This window comes from Haliotis rubra, unplaced genomic scaffold (assembly GCF_003918875.1).
Source record: "Haliotis rubra isolate DU_JTF1 unplaced genomic scaffold, ASM391887v1 Scf539, whole genome shotgun sequence".
NCBI classification, from domain to species: domain Eukaryota; kingdom Metazoa; phylum Mollusca; class Gastropoda; order Lepetellida; family Haliotidae; genus Haliotis; species Haliotis rubra.
Genome location: NW_025767234.1, coordinates 270,794 through 291,284, shown reverse-complemented (window position 1 = coordinate 291,284; position 20,491 = coordinate 270,794). Strand labels below are relative to the sequence as shown.

Here is a 20,491-nt window from a genome sequence, read left to right as displayed (position 1 = left end):
TGTACAAAGAGTGGTGAATTAATTGTGAAATATGTATGCTTTGTACCTTTAATATATGCCAGTACAACATACATTTTTTAAGTGAGGAAGATGTGTTAAAGTTTACAAAAATGCGGCAATTTGATAATTATACAAAACGTGCTGGTTGGAAGTAAGGAAAATATTTGTTTTGAAGTATCAAATACATGCACAACGAACAGTATACCATATTCCGTATAAAATTGGACACGTTTAGATTGTGAAACATCAAAACCCCACAAAACCCGAATTAAAGAACAACACAGCTCAGTTTCAAAACTAGACTCTGAGTCAGCTCTATCTGACCGGAGCGGTGGGGTAGCCTAGTGGTTAAAGCGTTCGCACGTCACGCAGTCACTCGGAAGACCCGGGTTCGATTCCCCACAAGAGTACAATGTGTGAAGACCATTTCTGGTGTCCCTCGCCGTGATATTGCTGGAATATTGCTAAAAGCGGGGGTAAAACCCAACTCACTCACTCTATCAGACCATTCCACAGCATCCACTTCCACTTAATCAAAGATTTCATTTTATACTCAGGATGTCCAAGAAGTCATCCTCATCAAAAGACTTCCACCACCCATCAACCGTGACTAAGGCTATTGCATATCCCAAGGAAAATAGTAATTCTTAATTTTAGACCGTCTTGACGTCTTTCTAGACTCTTAAGTTGAACTCCTTTAGTAATTTATTCTCTGAGTCAAAGATACTTAATGAAGTTTTGGTTTGATTATTGTTTAACGTCGCACTCAGCAATATTCCAGCAATATGGCCGCGGTATGTAAATAATCGAGTCGGAACCAGACAATCCAGTGATCAACAGCATGAACATCGATCTACGCAATTTGGAACCGATGACGTGTCAACCAAGTCAGCGAACCTGACCACGATCCTGTAAGTCACCTCTTACGACAAGCATGGGTTGCTGAGGACTATTTCTAACCCGGATCTTCCCTGTCCACTTATAGAAGTAAATAATGCCGAAATATAATGGAATATTTGGAGACAAACAGTATTGAGGGTAGACTAAAATGGCCAAAGACTTTCCACCTATTCGACCTTGAGCTGTAACGTCCTCACGTCATAGTTGTATAAGTTCAATAATCATATCTGTCACCTGCTGATCTTCACACGAGAAGAATGAGGTGAGTTGACACGACTTCTGTGACACTTGAGACTTTAACGGAAATACTACTACTCGGTTTGTTTGACACTTGATGTGACCGAGATGCGAGTGTATCTCATCTTCCTGACTGTGGTCTCCTGCTTCTCCAACACTGAGACGGCGGAGTGCGATGGCTCGGTCAGTACCAGACACAATGTGTCTTTGGTTGTTTTTATATGTTTGTTTGTGTTCCAGTTCTATGACACTGGTCTGTTAAAAGAATCTGGTCTGGACGATCTATACCCAGTAATTTAAATCACATCGTGCGCGTCAGTCTGCGCAATTAGGATACGATGACATATTTTAACCAAGTCAGCGAGTCTGACCAGAAGATCCCTTAGTCTGCAGGCATTTGTTTCTGGCACTGTGAATGGAGTTTGTAAATATTGGCACTGAGTGAACCCTGCCTTAATTTTACTTTTAATACAATGGACTGTCGGGGAGCGGGAGCTTGGTGGTTCGATTCCTCTGTCTGTGTCATGACAAAAGACATTATAATATGGTATTTGTTGTTGCCATGCCTATGTTCGGCAGTACGGAGATAAAACAATAACCTCCGACTACTCTGTCTTGATTATCCCATTCACGTTAAAATATACAGCGTGATATATCAACGGTCTGGCACTAATGTCCATACTAGTACTGGTGGTGGGGTAGCCTAGTGGTTACAGCGTCCGCTTGTCACGCCGAAGACCCTGGTTCGATTCCCAAAATGGGTACAAAGTGTGGAGCCCATTTCTGGTGTCCCCCGCAGTGGTATTGTTGGAATATTGCTAAAGGCGGCATAAAACCAAACTCACTCACTCACACCAGACAAGTACAAGCATCCACCCACGTACGTACAAGCACGTCGCTATATGTTTGTGAAACAAATCATAGACGCGATGGTGAAACCCTTTTAACCTCAGCACACAAAAGTGAAATCCTACGGCTGACTGCAGCTGTTTCCCTCAAATTATCATCGACAACTAGTGAGTGACGAGAAGATGAAGAAATTTATATTCATAGTCTGCAAGATGTAATGTATAGTGAAAATGTATAGTGTTACATAACAATGATCGAAACCAAATCAAATACCACTGTGAGCTGTTTGTCGATCGTGAATCCCGGTCAATCACGTAACTACAACAGCTTGACGAATTGACTGAGTTTATTTTACGCCGCAAGCGGCAATTTCCAGCTATATGGTATGTAATTAATCGAGTCTGGACCAGACAATCCAGTGATCAACAGCATGAGCATCGATCTACGCAATTGGGATACGACGACATTGTGTCAACCAAGTCTGTAAGCCTGACCACCCGATCCCGATAGTCACCTCTTACGACAAGCATGGGTTACTGAAGATCAATTCTAACCCCGATCTTCACGGGTACGAATTGACGAATTGACGAATTCAAACTGTACCGAAGGAGTACATACTTCTTAGATCATGTGTACTCAAAACGTGACGAGTTTTGCCTGGCAAAATGATAAACAGCTGTCTAACCTATAAACTTGGTTGTTGATAACTGCTAGTAAATCGGTTGAAATACAACTCACGAAAACACTTTGAATGGTCAACCGACATGTTATTGGTGTCCTATCGTTTATTACCATAATAAACTGTGCAGAGTTGGGTCTCTTGGGACGCAGGAACCTACGACCTTGGGTTCGAATCCAGGTTCGCACCAATGATTTGGATTGTCAGCACCATAGTCGTGCACGTGGGGTTCGGTCAAGTAGTGTACATGCTCCTCAGATCTTTAGCTTCGGGCTTTCCTCATGCGTTGAACTGATACACTATGATAATAATGGAGCACTATTATACACTCACTCAATCAGTCCTGGGGAACGTTCATATAGAAATGTGATGATAAGAATGTTTAGGCCTTTGGAAGTGCCAGTTCTCCAACTGTGCAGACTGTCAAAATCACCCTGGAACCATCAAATCGATTTGATTAGAAAAACAAACATTCAAATATTTCTTCACAAATGACAGACAAAGAACAGAACTTTCATGACAGTATACCTGCATGCCTTCGAGGAACAATGTGAACTAATCAGGCTTGTAACATCATCGCATGTGCATAGGATAGACTGACTGACATTGAAGGAATTCCGCCACAGTGATTTTATGTCACCCGAGCAAACTGATTCCCTTTGGCAAGTCAGTAAAATAAACAGCATGTGTGACCTTTGGCGAATAAACGAACCTGAGAAAACATTACTTGGTGACTTCATGTAAACGGTAGTTCCTTTGTAATCTTAAAAATTAAAAAATTTGGCTTTGAGACTTAAACTACTTATACATTTATAGATGTAAATATGAGTCTTAATGTGAAATTGTAAATGAAAACACGTTGACGAACCAGTAATACATTTATAGATGTAAATATGAGTCTTAATGTGAATTTGTAAATGAAAACACGTTGACGAACCAGTAATACATTTATAGATGTAAATATGAGTCTTAATGTGAAATTGTAAATGAAAACACGTTGACGAACCAGTAATACATTTATAGATGTAAATATGAGTCTTAATGTGAAATTGTAAATGAAAACACGTTGACGAACCAGTAATACATTTATAGATGTAAATATGAGTCTTAATGTGAAATTGTAAATGAAAACACGTTGACGAACCAGTAATGGTCTTTTTCATCACCTTTCAGCACCCAATCTATTCTCTGAAACACTGATAACCTTAGACTAACATCAAGTCTCTGAAATGAACATATTCAAGACGAAGTCTTAAAGTATTGAAAGGACCCCAGAGACTTTCTGTATTTTCAGACCTGAAACTGTTATAATCTAGACTTGCCACACATTCTAGATTTGCATGGGCTGTGCTGGATATGTTTGTTGCAAGGTCTGTATGGCAGACAGTGATTACCTCTGATGTTCACAAGTATTTCAGTGCAATCACAGACAGATAAGCACAAGTAGTAAACCCACAGGTAGCTATATAATAGCATGTAGGACGTGTAGACTTCACGTCACATTGAACTGGGTCAGTTTATACTGGCAGCGAGCGTGTTTCCATGGAGATATGACATCCATGCGCTTGTGTTTTGGCATTGCTTTGTTTTTAATAATGTTTAATTACAATCGTGAATGTGGACTGCGGTTCGGTTGGGGTTAACTTTGCTACTTCTTTAGTTCGAAATTATTTCAGTTGAATTTATTCACGTCTGATGTCTGGCTGGATGCTCTCGAAGTAAGTGTACCAGTGTAGATTCTCTCGGAATACCAGACTGAGCCATATACAAGGTGTTTGTGATCGGACAGATCATGTAACCAAATGCTGCCGGAACAGAGTCAGGTTTTAGGATCTTTAGAGAGTTCGATGCCTGAGCAGGAATGCAATCAAATTGCATATCCGATCGTATCAGCCGTCAGATTCATCCATATCGTGACCAACAATGACTGTATTTCATCCCAAAAGCCCTCTCCCAGCGCCGTCCCCAACCTCCTCCCAGTGGAGACACGGCCACCCCTCCTGGTCAGGACGATCAAGAACGCCAAGCTGTTCACTGTAGGGACTGGGGAAGACTCATACTACATCCTCCATGTGTATGGTAGGTGTAACACACAACTAGATGTACAGCTGTATACCATTTAGAGATGGTTGTAATCTGGTAGCATGTGAGCTCGACGGTACTTGGAGCTTCAGAGTATAACCGGGGTTGTTCAGGAATAACACACAGGTCGTGTTTGAGTTTTCAAGGATTTATTTGAGGAGCCAGAGTCAGAACAAAACGCCCTGAAACATATACATAGCAATATATATATATATATATATTTGTTTGTGTGTGTGTGTATATATATATATATATATATATATATATACACACACACACATGCGTATATAAGGGTACATCACAATCGCTATCCATATCTACATTCATATATAATCACACATCTCATTCAAACGGATGTCGTGGTATAAGGGACCGTTCATTGTTATGGCTAGTGGGGTGATGATGATTTTAAGGGGGGATCACCCATTTTGTTCTGGGGAGGTAGGGGGGGTCATCAATTTTGTACACGTGTACTAGGGGGGGTAATCAAGTTTGTACATAAAAATATTTAAAAATTAGGCTTACAAAACATGGGAATGTGGAGGGGGGTCATTGATTTTGTACATGACATGCAGAGGGGGGTCACTAAGTTTGTACATAAATTTTAGGGGGGTGGTGGGGGTCATTCACATTGTACATACTTCTCCATAGATATCACCATCACCCCCTCTAGCCATACATTATGCATGGTCCCTAATGTAGTTAACTATCCAAAGGCAGTTAACTAATATTAAAGTTGAATAAAAGATATATCAACCAGGAGCTAAGTATATTTTATTCTGTACATTACAGTAAACAGTTAATGCACTATTTCATTGCATCAAATATATACAAATATGTAAAATACAGACATATATACAACACTGCCACAAAAGGCATGTAGGGGTAATCATGTTGAGGGGGCATCGGTTTATCGAACTTTTAAGGAGAAAGCAATGAAACGCTCTCTAGTTTCGTGTTATCGCTTCGACGCCTCTCTGGGCTTACCTCCGTCGATAAAGCGATGTCCCCTCCGGGACACCATATATATGTGTTTGGCGGCGGGGTAGCCTAATAGTTAAAGCGTTCGGTCGTCACGCCGAAGACCCGGGTTCGATTCCCAACATGATTATAATGTGTGAAGTCCATTTTTTGTGTCCCCTATCGCGATATTGATGGACTATTGCTAAAGGTGGCGTAAAACTAAACTCACTCAAAAAACATATCAGTGACCATGCAGAGTTTATACAATAATGACGATGCTTGTGTTGACACAGTTTAATCTTAAGTAGATATTGCGTTTTTAAGAGTGTCAACAAACTCTGAGCTTATTCGATTTCTATGGCTAGCATCGCGAGAGACTCGATTAGATCCCCTTCCTCCAGCTAATGACGTACTGTACGTATGCAGGTACGCCGTACGAGATGGGGTTTGCTCAGGGCAGCATCGTCAAGGACGAAGCGACGTCTATGATTCAGCAAGTATGGGAGTACATGGAGGACCAGATAGTGAGTCATCAGTCATTCCAATTTGGAAAACCATGTAGCTTTTTGCCTTAAGCGGTCAGCATTGCGATTGTAAGCTGTATATTTAAAGGCTTGAACGGTATTGACAGCACTCATATCTTAAGAATAGGTCTGGAGCCCTTTCACATGTAGTTATTTTCAACAAAATCAGTTAACGTGAGGTCGTGTCATTTGATTCTCTGTTCACGACTTAGCCGTCCTCGAATGGCGTCGGAATACTGCTGTGTGGCGTTGGGCAAAACAAACACTTTTTATGTACATTGAGGCTGTGACCCATTTCTCAAAAAGATCTTTTCTCGACGGATAATCCAAACTTGTTAATCTTTTATGTTGACGTTCTATTAATTATAGAACTTGTCGAATCTGTAGAAATAATTCTTTGCGCTACTTGACTTGGTACTTAGGTGTGTGATAATGTTAAAGGACATTGAACCTAGATACCTAATAATGTTAACGGATATGGTCATGTGTGTAACGGATCCAGGATTAATGTGGTGATAGCGTTGTGACCTTGCCCTCTGTTTTCTCCACTAGGTAGGAGGATTGAAGAACCTGAAATTCCTTGACTGGTTCTTGGACGATGTTGCAACTTTTGGGTAAGCGATTAGATTGCAACTTACAATTAGAAAACATGCACCGGTATATCATGGTCCTTTACACACACATCCTTCGTGCCACACCCTATTGCACCTACAACTGTTTGGTCTACATCCTACAGTTCCCATCTACACAGAACACTTGCTTAGACGTTTTATGTCAACGTCACGTTTTACATTCACCCTCAGATCTACACCTCAGTGTGCTTGTACTCTTTCTGTCCACATCACGTTGTACATACACCCTGGGATACTCTACAACATTTTATAGTCTCCCTGATACACCCTATAGCAAGCTTCGTTCATAACAGGCAGACAGAACACGCCGTCAGTGTCAGCTAAAGTGTTTGGGTTTTTTTTTGTCTGTTTGTTATGACGTTAATCTCTGTTTAGCGAAGAAATCAATCATTATGTCATATGTTTTATCATTATGTCATATCTCTTACGTTCGCTCTCACACCCACAACACTTAATGATATTGTGGCGTTGTGCAGTTGGGCTTCATTATGTTTTAACATATTGTATACCTTCTGGTTTGATCAAGTCTGGACGTTGCCCTTGACCTTGAGTTATTAGCGACGAAGAAGCACACACCGCAAGCGTTTTTTGACGAGGTCAGGGGGCTGGCTGATGCCACGGGACAAGACTATAAGGCAGGTGTCTCCTTGTCAGACATGGGACTGGCTATGCAGCCTGACTATGCTATTAGACAGGTGTTCGTTCTTTGTAACGAAGGTAAATGTCATGAAGCGGGCTGTGCAACAAGACACATTCATAAGGCGAGTGCCAGTTGTTACATAAACAGGGGTGAGGAAAGGTTGGACTTGTAGTTTATATTTAACAAGTTGTACATCGTAGGTTGTACTTAAAGTAGGAAATACCATAGCCATAGAGTAGAAGTTGATCTATCTATTTCCTGAACATTCATAATGCTGTCTTAAGGATCAACTTATAACAAACTTCAATGTAACGATCGAATAACGTCGATAAAATTCTGAAATTAAAGAATCATTTTTGTTTACAGAAAATTTTGTACATCCATTTGATAGGCGAGCTAACGTGAGTATGTCATCAACCCTTTACTTGAATATTTGCATATGTAAAAAATATATTTCATTGTGGATAACGAAGTTATTCATTCAATATAATATAATTCAACGTTGTCCTTCATACGTGAGTGAGTGAGTGAGTTTGGTTTTACGCCGCTTTTAGCAATATTCCAGCAATATCACGGCGGGGGACACCAGAAATGGGCTTAACACATTGTACCCATGTGGGCCTTCATATGTCCTATCAGGAGTCATTTATATATAAAATTAAAAAGTGACAAAACCATTTCCATAAGATGCACCTGCTCCAGGCATAGTCCACTGTACGATTCCGTCTATATACATACATGTAATAGGCACGTATCAATGAATCGGTATCAAATTATTACAGTAATGATGCAGTAGTCAGGTTTTCGCAAAACGATGAGCGGATCCTCCACCACCGGTGCTACTGTCATAAACACACGGAAAGACAAGTCAATTAGTTACTTGATAACTGCATCATGTTGCAGCACTGGTTCTTGCTAACAAAAACAGACCAAGACCTGACCAAGACTTGATTATTTACAGACTGCCATGATATAACTGAGATATTACTTGCGTGTGTAAACCGATCAATCTTACCCATGCATGCTCAGAACATACCGTAATTGTTCCAGAAAAGGATCATGTTCTATGATAGGCGCCTGGGGTAACAGTCTTGCCAGGAATGGATCGCTCCTCCAGCTTCGCGCCCTGGACTGGGCAGTGGATGGTCAGTAATGTGTGTATATCGCTATAGTTATAGTGACTGTACACGGCGACAAGGCTTGAATTGCTACAGCTATCATGGTCCTTCTCATCCCATTATTGTGTGAGTGAGTATGGTTTTACGCCGCTTGTAGCAATATTCCAGCAATATCACGGCGGGGAACACTAGAAATAGGCTTCACACGTTGCACCCCAGGAGGGAATCGAACTCGTGTCTTCGGCGTGACGAGCCAACGCTTTAACCACCAAGCTACCCGAGCCTTCACATTACAAACTCTCGCTACCACTGCTGTTCAACTTTCGATTATTCCTGGAGAGTTGGGCTGGTATTTAGACACATCACCTTGCAATGGTTACTCATCATGGAATCTGGGCACGAATGACCCAGCCCTCTACAACTAGTATAGAACCTGTAATCATTGGTTCGAATCCAAGATTCCTCGTAATATATTTCTAGCTTTCTCGCCAGTGTTCACTGAAGAGGTTAATGTCGGAGGCATTTGCCTCGCACATCTAGCTTACAAGTCTGTGCAAAGCGACTTTGATCCCAGCTCACTCACTCACCTTACCACGCCCGTATTACAGGTCCCTTCAAGGACTTCCCGCAGGTGACCGTGTACCACCCTGTCAACAGCACATACGGACAGCCCTGGGCCAACTTCGGGTGGACGGGGTGGATTGGTTCTATCACAGGTGAATCTTTTATTCTTGATTGGTTCTATCACAGGTGAGTCTTTTATTCTTGATTGGTTCTATAACAGGTGAATCTGTTAGGCTTGATTGGTTCTATCACAGGTGAATCTTTTAGTCTAGATTGGTTATATCACAGGTGAATCTTTTATTCTTGATTGGTTCTATCACAGGTGAATCTGTTAGTCTTGATTCTTTCTATCACAGGTGAATCTTTTATTCTTGATTCTTTCCATCAAAGGTGAATCTTTTAGTCTTGATTGGTTTTATCACAGGTGAATCTCTCGTTCCAAACGACCTATGTGTATATTGCCAAACTTTGATGAATTATTGTTAGATTTCACATGTCACTTGGAACATGGAATGTTAATGCACAATTGTCATTTATTGTCCTTAGTCCACTTACACGACACGATCTTATAACGGTGATTGTAAAGAGTTACGGCCATCACGACACGATCTTATAACGGTGATTGTAAAGAGTTACGACCATCACGACACGATCTTATAACGGTGATTGTAAAGAGTTACGACCATCACGAGACGATCTTATAACGGTGATTGTAAAGAGTTACGACCATCACAACACGATCTTATAACGGTGATTGTAAAGAGTTACGACCATCACGACACGATCTTATAACGGTGATTGTAAAGAGTTACGACCATCACGACACGATCTTATAACGGTGATTGTAAAGAGTTACGACCATCACAACACGATATTATATCGGTGATTGTAAAGAGTTACGACCATCACGACACGATCTTAATACGGTGATTGTAAGAGTTACGACCATCGTAATAATCGCTTAATGCAGTTGCGAAATGGTGCACTGCAACCCTGTAGTCCCGTGAAGATCCGTGTTAGAATTGATCCTCAGTAAACCATGCTTGTTGTGAGACGAAACTAACGGAATCGGGTGGTCAGGTTCGCTGACTTAGTTGACACGTGTCATCTTATCCCAATTGAGTAGATGCTCATGATGTGGATCACTGGATTGTCAGGTCCAGACTCGATTATTTACAGACCGTCGCCACATAGCTGGAATATTGCTGAGTGCGGCGTAAAACAACAAACCAAACCTCTAGTCCCGAAACTATGGTCGTGATACTGGCAAAATAGCTATCCCATTAAGTTAGGGTCAATATAGTAAGAGGGGCGGTGGGTAGCCTAGTGGTTAAAGCGTCCGCTCGTCACGCCGAAGACCCGGGTTCGACTCCCCACATGGGTACAATGTGTGAAGCCCATTTCTGGTGTCCCCCGCCGTGATATTGCTGGAATATTGCTAAAAGCGGCGTAAAACCATACTCACTCACTCACTCAATATAGTAAGACACTCTACGTTAGTCTGATAACACCCAAAATACTATGAAGATTAATGAATCAGCAGAATCTTATTCACATTGCAAAAGGTTCCATTTGAAGCATGACGCTTGAAACTTGACTGCCATCGTCTAGACGTAGAATGACTGGAAATAGACACCATGACAAGGAACATTTTCTCCCAATTGATGAGTTTGTGAATAAGTATGATTATTTTCTAAAGCTCAAGTTTACTTTCCAGGAATGAACTCGGTGAAAATGGCTATATCTGAGATAGGGGTATCATTTCCTGACGCCAGCTTCGGCAAGGAGTCAAGATTCGGCATCCCGTTCACTGTAGGTACTCTATATACAGGCACATTAACTAAACCAATGCTCTGTTCACCCATACAGTGTTTGTGCTCTGTTCACCCATACAGTGTTTGTGCTCTGTTCACCCATACAGTGTTAGTGCTCTGTTCACCCATACAGTGTTAGTGCTCTGTTCACCCATACAGTGTTAGTGCTCTGTTCACCCATACAGTGTTTGTGCTCTGTTCACCCATACAGTGTTTGTGCTCTGTTCACCCATACAGTGTTTGTGCTCTGTTCACCCATACAGTGTTAGTGCTCTGTTCACCCATACAGTGTTTGTGCCTGTTCACCCATACAGTGTTTGTGCCTGTTCACCCATACAGTGTTTGTGCTCTGTTCACCCATACAGTGTTTGTGCTCTGTTCACCCATACAGTGTTTGTGCTCTGTTCACCCATACAGTGTTTGTGCTCTGTTCACCCATACAGTGTTTGTGCTCTGTTCACCCATACAGTGTTTGTGCTCTGTTCACCCATACAGTGTTTGTGCTCTGTTCACCCATACAGTGTTTGTGCTGTGTTCACCCATACAGTGTTTGTGCTCTGTTCACACATACAGTGTTAGTGCTCTGTTCACCCATACAGTGTTTGTGCTCTGTTCACCCATACAGTGTTTGTGCTCTGTTCACCCATACAGTGTTTGTGCTCTGTTCACCCATACAGTGTTTGTGCTCTGTTCACCCATACAGTGTTTGTGCTCTGTTCACCCATACAGTGTTTGTGCTGTGTTCACCCATACAGTGTTTGTGCTCTGTTCACCCATACAGTGTTTGTGCTCTGTTCACCCATACAGTGTTTGTGCTGTGTTCACCCATACAGTGTTTGTGCTCTGTTCACCCATACAGTGTTTGTGCTGTGTTTACCCATACAGTGTTTGTGCTGTGTTCACCCATACATTGTTTGCGCTCTGTTCACCCATACAGTGTTTGTGCTCTGTTCACCCATACAGTGTTTGTGCTGTGTTCACCCATACAGTGTTTGTGCTCTGTTCACCCATACATTGTTTGTGCTCTGTTCACCCATACATTGTTTGTGCTCTGTTCACCCATACAGTGTTTGTGCTCTGTTCACCCATACAGTGTTTGTGCTCTGTTCACCCATACAGTGTTTGTGCTCTGTTCACCCATACAGTGTTAGTGCTCTGTTCACCCATACAGTGTTTGTGCTCTGTTCACCCATACAGTGTTTGTGCTGTGTTCACCCATACAGTGTTTGTGCTCTGTTCACCCATACATTGTTAGTGCTCTGTTCACCCATACAGTGTTAGTGCTGTGTTCACCCATACTGTGTTTGTGCTGCATATAACTTGCTTGACACCCGCGGTAGCAAACGTTAATCGACTTACATTTATCTTCACAATCTCAGTGGAATCACCCGTGAAGATCCAGGTTAGAATTGGTCTTCGGTAACCCATTCTTGTCGTAAAAGGCGACTAAAGGGGTCGGGTGGTCAGGCTCGCTGACTTGGTTGACACATGTCATCGTATCCCAATTGCGTAGATCGATGCTCATGCTGTTGATCACTGGATTGTCTGGTCCATACTCGATTATTTACAGACCACCCCCATAGCTGGAATATTGCTGTGTGCGGCCTAAAACTAAACTCATACACTATATGGAATCAGAAGGCGGTGGAGTAGCCTAGTGTTTAAAGCGTTCGCTCGTTACGCTGAAGACCCAGGTTCGATGTGTGAAGCCCATTTCTGGTGTCCCCCGCCTTGATATTGCTGGAATAGAGCTAAAACGGCATAAAACTAAACTCACTCACTCATTGAAATCGGATCTTTAATTTGGATTCGATGGACGTAGAATTCAAATAGCAGCAAATGATATCTTTATACAACAAGCTACATTCCATGACTTTTACATCATGATGTTTGAGTTTGGTATGCTCGCTCTAGATCCGCTATCAACTCTAAGATGATGATTTGTTTGTGAGTGCCTTGATATAACATAAGTTCCGTTACTTGATCTCACCTGTATCTTACTTCAGAACATCTTGCGAGACATCTTACAGTACGATACTACACTCAATGAAGCAGTGCAGAGAATTACCAATGCCAAACGGACCTGTGACTTACTTCTTGGGGTCGGAGACGGCAAGGTAATTGGTCATCCCAAAATAGTGACTGAGTGAGTTTAGTTTTACGCCGCACTTCAGCAATATTCCAGCTATATGGCGACGGTCTGTAAAGAGTCAGGGACCAGACAATCCAGTGATCAACAGCATGAGCATGGATCTGCGCATTGGGGAACCGGTGACATGTGTCCACCAAGTTAGCGTGTCTGACCACCCGATCCCGTTAGTCGCCTCCTCCTCCCGAAATAATGGATACGGAACCTTGTGAGCCTCCTGATTCTGTCAAGGCATCGTAAAAACGTGGAGAAAATACGGGTTAGAATTGGTCTTCAGCAACCCATACTTGTGCTAAGAGGCGACTAACGGCTCGCTGAATCGGTTGACACATGTTATCGTATCCCAACTGCGTAGATAAATGCTAATACTGTTGATCACTGGATTGTCTGATCCAGACTCGATTATTTACAGACTGCCACCAAATAGCTGGAATATTGCTGAGCGCGGCGTAAAACTAACCTCACTCTCTCTCACTCAAGGCATCGAAAACATCTTCAGCATAAGAAGGCTATCCCATGTTGTGTGATATACAACTGCTTCAAGAGCTAGGGCATTGCGATAACTACTAATGTTTTACAAAGTTTACCTGTGCGTTTTGCCAATGAAGATCCAGGTTAGAATTGGTCTTCGGTAACCCATTCTTGTCGTAAAGGCGACTAAAGGGGTCGGGTGGTCAGGCTCGCTGACTTGGTTGACACATGTCATCGTATCCCAATTGCGTAGATCGATGCTCATGCTGTTGATCACTGGATTGTCTGGTCCATACTCGATTATTTACAGACCACCCCCATAGCTGGAATATTGCTGTGTGCGGCCTAAAACTAAACTCATACACTATATGGAATCAGAAGGCGGTGGAGTAGCCTAGTGTTTAAAGCGTTCGCTCGTTACGCTGAAGACCCAGGTTCGATGTGTGAAGCCCATTTCTGGTGTCCCCCGCCTTGATATTGCTGGAATAGAGCTAAAACGGCATAAAACTAAACTCACTCACTCATTGAAATCGGATCTTTAATTTGGATTCGATGGACGTAGAATTCAAATAGCAGCAAATGATATCTTTATACAACAAGCTACATTCCATGACTTTTACATCATGATGTTTGAGTTTGGTATGCTCGCTCTAGATCCGCTATCAACTCTAAGATGATGATTTGTTTGTGAGTGCCTTGATATAACATAAGTTCCGTTACTTGATCTCACCTGTATCTTACTTCAGAACATCTTGCGAGACATCTTACAGTACGATACTACACTCAATGAAGCAGTGCAGAGAATTACCAATGCCAAACGGACCTGTGACTTACTTCTTGGGGTCGGAGACGGCAAGGTAATTGGTCATCCCAAAATAGTGACTGAGTGAGTTTAGTTTTACGCCGCACCCAGCAATATTCCAGCTATATGGCGACGGTCTGTAAAAAAAAGAGTCAGGACCAGACAATCCAGTGATCAACAGCATGAGCATGGATCTGCGCATTGGGGAACCGGTGACATGTGTCCACCAAGTTAGCGTGTCTGACCACCCGATCCCGTTAGTCGCCTCCTCCTCCCGAAATAATGGATACGGAACCTTGTGAGCCTCTGATTCTGTCAAGGCATCGTAAAAAACGTGGAGAAAATACGGGTTAGAATTGGTCTTCAGCAACCCATGCTTGTGCTAAGAGGCGACTAACGGCTCGCTGAATCGGTTGACACATGTTATCGTATCCCAACTGCGTAGATAAATGCTAATACTGTTGATCACTGGATTGTCTGATCCAGACTCGATTATTTACAGACTGCCACCAAATAGCTGGAATATTGCTGAGCGCGGCGTAAAACTAACCTCACTCTCTCACTCAAGGCATCGAAAACATCTTCAGCATAAGAAGGCTATCCCATGTTGTGTGATATACAACTGCTTCAAGAGCTAGGCATTGCGATAACTACTAATGTTTTACAAAGTTTACCTGTGCGTTTTGCCAATCCTTTAAGAGTCTGACATTCCATCAACTGTTAATGTGCTATTTTTATATGCGTGGTACCTATGCTTCCAGAGCCAGACGTTCCGTGGAGTTGAGTACTCTGCCTCCACCGCCAACTTCTACGACGATGCGACGTTGCAGCCCCTAGCAGTATGGCACCCTCGGATCAAGGATGTCGTGTACTGGGGTGAGACAAGGGGTCACTTCAACCGCGAACTCTTTATCTCCCTATGAAGCTTTCTTCATGCTATTATGGTTACAAAATGTCCAGACACGATACCCCCTTGCAGGATTCATGTCTGTGTAGCTGTTTATATTTCCAGCCCCAGTCCTAGCGTTATTCCTGCCCAGATTGTATTTTCTTCCCCTCTGTATTCTCTTTCTTTAGGAGCGGTGGGGTAGCCTAGTGGTTAAAGCGTTCGCTTGTCACGCCGAAGACCCGGGTTCGTTTCCCCACATGGGTAAAATGTGTGAAGCCCATTTCTGGTGTCCCCCGCCGGGATATTGCTGGAATATTGCAAAAAGCGGTGTAAAACCCAACTCACTCACTCACTCTTTCTTTAAATCTGTTTGATTTGGTGCTTTTCCTTACTATATTCTTGCATTCATCAATCGCTCTAGCTATAGCTTTACACGGCATTTATTGTAACTGCATTCCAGCCTATATTCCTACCTGCATAAACCCGCTTGAAGGTCCGGGTTAGAATATTGGCCTTCAGTAACCCATGTATGTCGTAAGAGGCGACTAACGGGATCGGGTGGTCAGGCTCGCTGACTTGGCTGACAGATATCATCGGTTTCCAATTGAGCAGATCGATGCTCATGCTGTTGATCACTGGATTGTCTGGTTCAGACTCGATTATTTACAGACCGCCGCCATATAGCTGAAATATTCCTACTTGCGGCGTAAAACTAAATTCACTCACACGTCCTTACCTGCATACCTGTATATAAACCCTGATATACACATGGCTGGCCAAGCGGGCTTCGATGGCCTAGTTGTCTGGGTCTTGTTTGTTTGGCTCACGGCCGTGACAGAATCCTCGTCGCGGGTCCCATATTCCACTAAGTATTGTTTTACCTCTTTGGTCAGCACCGTATCTCCTTTCAGTTGTTTTGTTCATGTGTCAAACGTCCAAAAACTCTACAATCGACTCTCCTTATGAATGTAGCAGGGTTTTGTCGCTTATATTATTTCAATATAGGTGTTGCGTGTAATCTCAATTGCATCATTGCCTAATAGTATATTCTCGCATCTGTTCTCGCCTATATTCCTGCCTCTAATCTTTCCTATATCCCTGGTTGTATTCTTCTCCTATATTCCTGCCTCTAATCTCTCCTATATTCCTGGTTGTATTCTTCTCCTATATTCTTGCCTCTAATCTCTCCTATATTCCTGGTTGTATTCTTCTCCTATATTCCTGCCTCTAATCTCTCCTATATTCCTGGTTGTATTCTTCTCCTAATTTCCTGCCTCTAATCTCTCCTATATTCCTGGTTGTATTCTTCTCCTAATTTCCTGCCTCTAATCGCTCCTATATTCCTGGGGCGGTTGGGTAGCCTAGTGGTTAAAGCGTTGGCTCGTCACGGCGAAGGCCCGGGTTCGATTCCCCACATCGGCACAATGTGTTAAGCCCATTTCTGGTGTCCCCCGCCGTGATATTGCTGGAATATTGCTAAAAGCGGCGTAAAACTAAACTCAGTCAGTCAGTCAGTCCTATATTCCTGGTTGTATTCTTCTCCTATATTCCTGCCTCTAATCTCTCCTATATTCCTGTTTGTATTCTTCTCCTGTATTCCTTCCTCTAATCTCTCCTATATTCCTGGTTGTATTCTTCTCCTATATTCCTGCCTCTAATCTCTCCTATATTCCTGGTTGTATTCTTCTCCTATATTCCTGCCTCTAATCTCTCCTATATTCCTTGTTGTATTCCTTCCTATATTCCTGCCTCTAATCTCTCCTATATTCCTGGTTGTATTCTTCTCCTAATTTCCTGCCTCTAATCTCTCCTATATTCCTGGTTGTATTCTTCTCCTAATTTCCTGCCTCTAATCGCTCCTATATTCCTGGTTGTATTCTTCTCCTATATTCCTGCCTCTAATCTCTCCTATATTCCTGGTTGTATTCTTCTCCTATATTCCTGCCTATGTTCGGGGCTATATTCTCGCCTTTATCCCTGTCTATATTCTCTCCTCTATTTCTGTTTGTATTCTCACCTATATTCACGGCTGTATGCAGGGATGGACTGGGCTTGCCCTGGTTACAGTCAGGTCCTGGCCACGCAGATACAGCGGAACTACGGTCACCTTGACGCCAGCGTCATCATCAGAGACGTCGTCAGCATCGTCCAGACAGGCAACGTGCAGGTAGCAGTGTACGACCTCACCGAGAACATCGCCTACCTGGCCAACGCTAAGGGTTCCTACGAGAGCGGACCCAAATACGCATATGAGAGGTTCGTCATATAATCTAATTTTGTATTTACTTTTAGTCAAACAGCGTTGTGTCGAAGGACCCACGTAAATATTTCGAGTTATCCGTGGTTCGACACAGCAGTGTTCAAGTTCGTAAGCATACAGCAAGGCATTTACATATTTGTTTAAAAGGTACCCGTGAAGATCCGGGTAAAAATTGATCTTCAGTAACTCATGCTTGTAAGAGGCGACTAACGGGATCGGGTGGTCAGGCTCGCTGACTTTGTTGATACATGTCATCGTATCCCAGCTGCGTAGATCGATTCTCATGCTGTTGATCACTAGATTGTCTGGTCCAGACTCGATTGTTTACAGACCGCCGTCATATAGTTGGAATATTGCGAGGCAAAACTAACCTCACTCACTGTTTTAAATGATTTCTTCTTTGCTATTATTGTTTAAGACTGAACTCGCAACTGATCTGATTTGCAATTTTTTTTCAGACAGTTTGTGAGAATGAACATGACCCAGATATTTGCAGAGCCAATTCCAAACTTTTTACCAAATAGACATTGTATATTCTGTCGAAAATAAAGAAATACGCATGAAACTGTGTCTTTGCTATAGAAATGAACATATTATTGCTAAATAGAGCAACCGGTGAAGCTGATAAATCGCACGTGTGGATTATGTCAATCGTTATTTACGCTTTGTGCAATACAATCAGTCTAAGTAAACTTAGGCTCAGTATTATTCGTTACACTGCTATACTGAGTCTAACAAAACCTAGTGGTAGGTCGCGTCAGCTAACCTTTTGGACTGACCAATTAGACCACAGCTTACCAAATCGCGAAAGTTAACATTCGCAGATACCGTTTGAACCTTAAACTCAAAAACTCGAACGATAACGAATGCTATTTTCCGCACGATCGCTTCCGAGTCATACACGCAATGAGTAAACAGTCGCTGAAAATAGCGTTTTTGTCAATATTCAAGGATGTCATCTTTCGAAAATATAAGCAAATAGTAACCATGTCATTAGAAACCCATAAGCGTATATACTGCAGGTCAAACATCTGTGTTTTATGCGGATTTTCGTTTGAAGAGAAAATCCAAAAACCGTTTTGTAAGTCCCGCCGAACCCTAACAAGTAGTCGTTGTCTGATTGGTTAAATCCGTTCGGCCGTCTTGCGTTTGATTGGAGGGTCATAGGTCGCTCAAAGGTTAGCTGACGCGACCTTCTACTAGGTTTTGTTAGACTAAGGATAGCAGTGTAACGAATAATACTGAGCCTTAATTTACTTAGACTGGCTATACAATAGTCCTATCGCTATTTATAGCTTATGGTGCGGTAACACAATACCATTTCTCTTCTGTTTAAAACCTCACCTGCTATTGGCTTATCAACAGAAATATCGAATACGTGTATTTTCAAAAATTTGATGTCCCCTGTGGACAAATGATATCAGCATTTTCGTTCATTTTAAAAAAAAAATACATTAGAGAAATTATTAGATTTAAAAATTGCCAAGTGTTATGTGAATTAATGTTGAAGGTGTATGTCACAGTGAAAGAAGACCTAAAGATGTAACACTGTTGTATGTTAAAGCCAAGCTATTCACAGAAGCTGAATTGGATATATAACTGAAATAACACAAAGAGACGATGAGTGGCGGCGATTTCTTGTCTCCACGTTTTGATATTGATGGTGTTGCTAAAAAGCAGCCTAATGTCATATTAACCATTTTTACCATTTAAACGTAAATGTCCAGCTGCATTAGCTCTCGAAATATAACTATGAAATGTAACTATTAAAAATCTGAAAAGTCAATTACAAGACACATGCTACAGAAAATGTTTGTGTCTGAAAACTGAAACGCGGCGTGAACAATCAAGAAGTTGCACGTGACATGTCATGTGACTACAAAATGGCGGTGTCGATTGTTAATGTTCCGGCGTCAACACTATTCACTCAGTCAATCTCCTGATGTCTCAACATAATACCACGAGCTGTGTGGCGTCAGCGATCACATTTGAATTGATTTCACACACAACCCGCCACAGACCATGATGTTCGATCAGCTTCAACCTGTTGCCATCCTTGGCGGCCATTGTGTACAGCGGTCTGTTGTCCTGTCGGCTCCTGAACGAAGATAATCCCTCATGTGTAAACAACTGTCGTATGAAGGAACACCCCTGAACTGTGTCACAGCTTTGTGTGAAATACACTTTTTGCTGAATGTCCTCTCTATACAGATTTGCGCTATGATTTATGGAACTTCAACTCCGAACTTCATACAGATGACCGCTGTCGATCAGACTATTCTTTATGCGGAATAATAAGTTTGTTAGACCCCTAGCCGCGCTACTATATCGCATGTATCAGCGAAGACAACTGTGTCTTTCGCCTCTACCAACCTAGTTCAGTGTACATTTTATTTCTTCTCAGTATCAGGATGTTCTCCCCCTAACTTTAGATCTTGTACTTGTGATAGCTTTCAGTTTATGTATATGTATGAACTGTGATATTTTTCATTTTTATTTATATGTATGTGGCGCCCTGCGTGTCTCATAGGCCATATTGGCCGGACACTGTACATAATATTTGTGTTTTTTATTGCCATTGTTTTTCTTCTTCTTCTTCTTCTGTGAAAACTGCTATAGGATGTTAGCGGACTGTTAGTACCAAGAAATTCTCTCATTCAAAAAATTGATTTCGCGTCTGATACTCAACACATATGCCTGTTCTTTGTCGTTGTTTTGAAATACTGTTCTTCAAATACACTTCTTCACAAAGACTCACACCTATTCTAAAGTGTTCCACTCAACTTGTTGTGGGCTGTCGGTGAGGTTACGTGAATGGTATATCTATTTTGTCCCAAAGGTTAAATCGCAGGGGTTCATCTGTTATCTCAAATGGATATCAAGAAATAAAGTATTGTCCATTATGAAAGAAAAATAAT

General features: G+C 42.1%; 1 protein-coding gene across 1 annotated transcript; it reads left to right on the top strand.

The window, feature by feature from the left end:
* The first annotated feature begins 1,167 nt into the window (after positions 1-1,167).
* LOC124253329 (protein dcd1B-like) lies at positions 1,168-18,138 on the top strand. Its single transcript, XM_046687079.1, has 13 exons — positions 1,168-1,320; positions 4,612-4,744; positions 6,137-6,234; positions 6,787-6,848; positions 7,393-7,501; positions 7,873-7,907; positions 8,557-8,651; positions 9,233-9,340; positions 10,906-11,000; positions 13,009-13,119; positions 15,186-15,300; positions 17,353-17,569; positions 18,032-18,138. The coding sequence occupies exons 1-13, from the start codon at positions 1,246-1,248 to the stop codon at positions 18,120-18,122; spliced, it is 1,344 nt and encodes a 447-aa protein (XP_046543035.1). The 5' UTR covers positions 1,168-1,245; the 3' UTR covers positions 18,123-18,138.
* Positions 18,139-20,491: the final 2,353 nt, after the last annotated feature.

Bases quoted from the DNA above. Each gene is read 5' to 3' on its own strand.
- LOC124253329 (XM_046687079.1), top strand. From the start codon at position 1,246: ATGCGAGTGTATCTCATCTTCCTGACTGTGGTCTCCTGCTTCTCCAAC. The intron at 9,341-10,905 runs GTGAATCTTTTA...TTTACTTTCCAG, and splicing joins GTGGATTGGTTCTATCACAG to GAATGAACTCGGTGAAAATG. The intron at 13,120-15,185 runs GTAATTGGTCAT...CTATGCTTCCAG, and splicing joins TTGGGGTCGGAGACGGCAAG to AGCCAGACGTTCCGTGGAGT.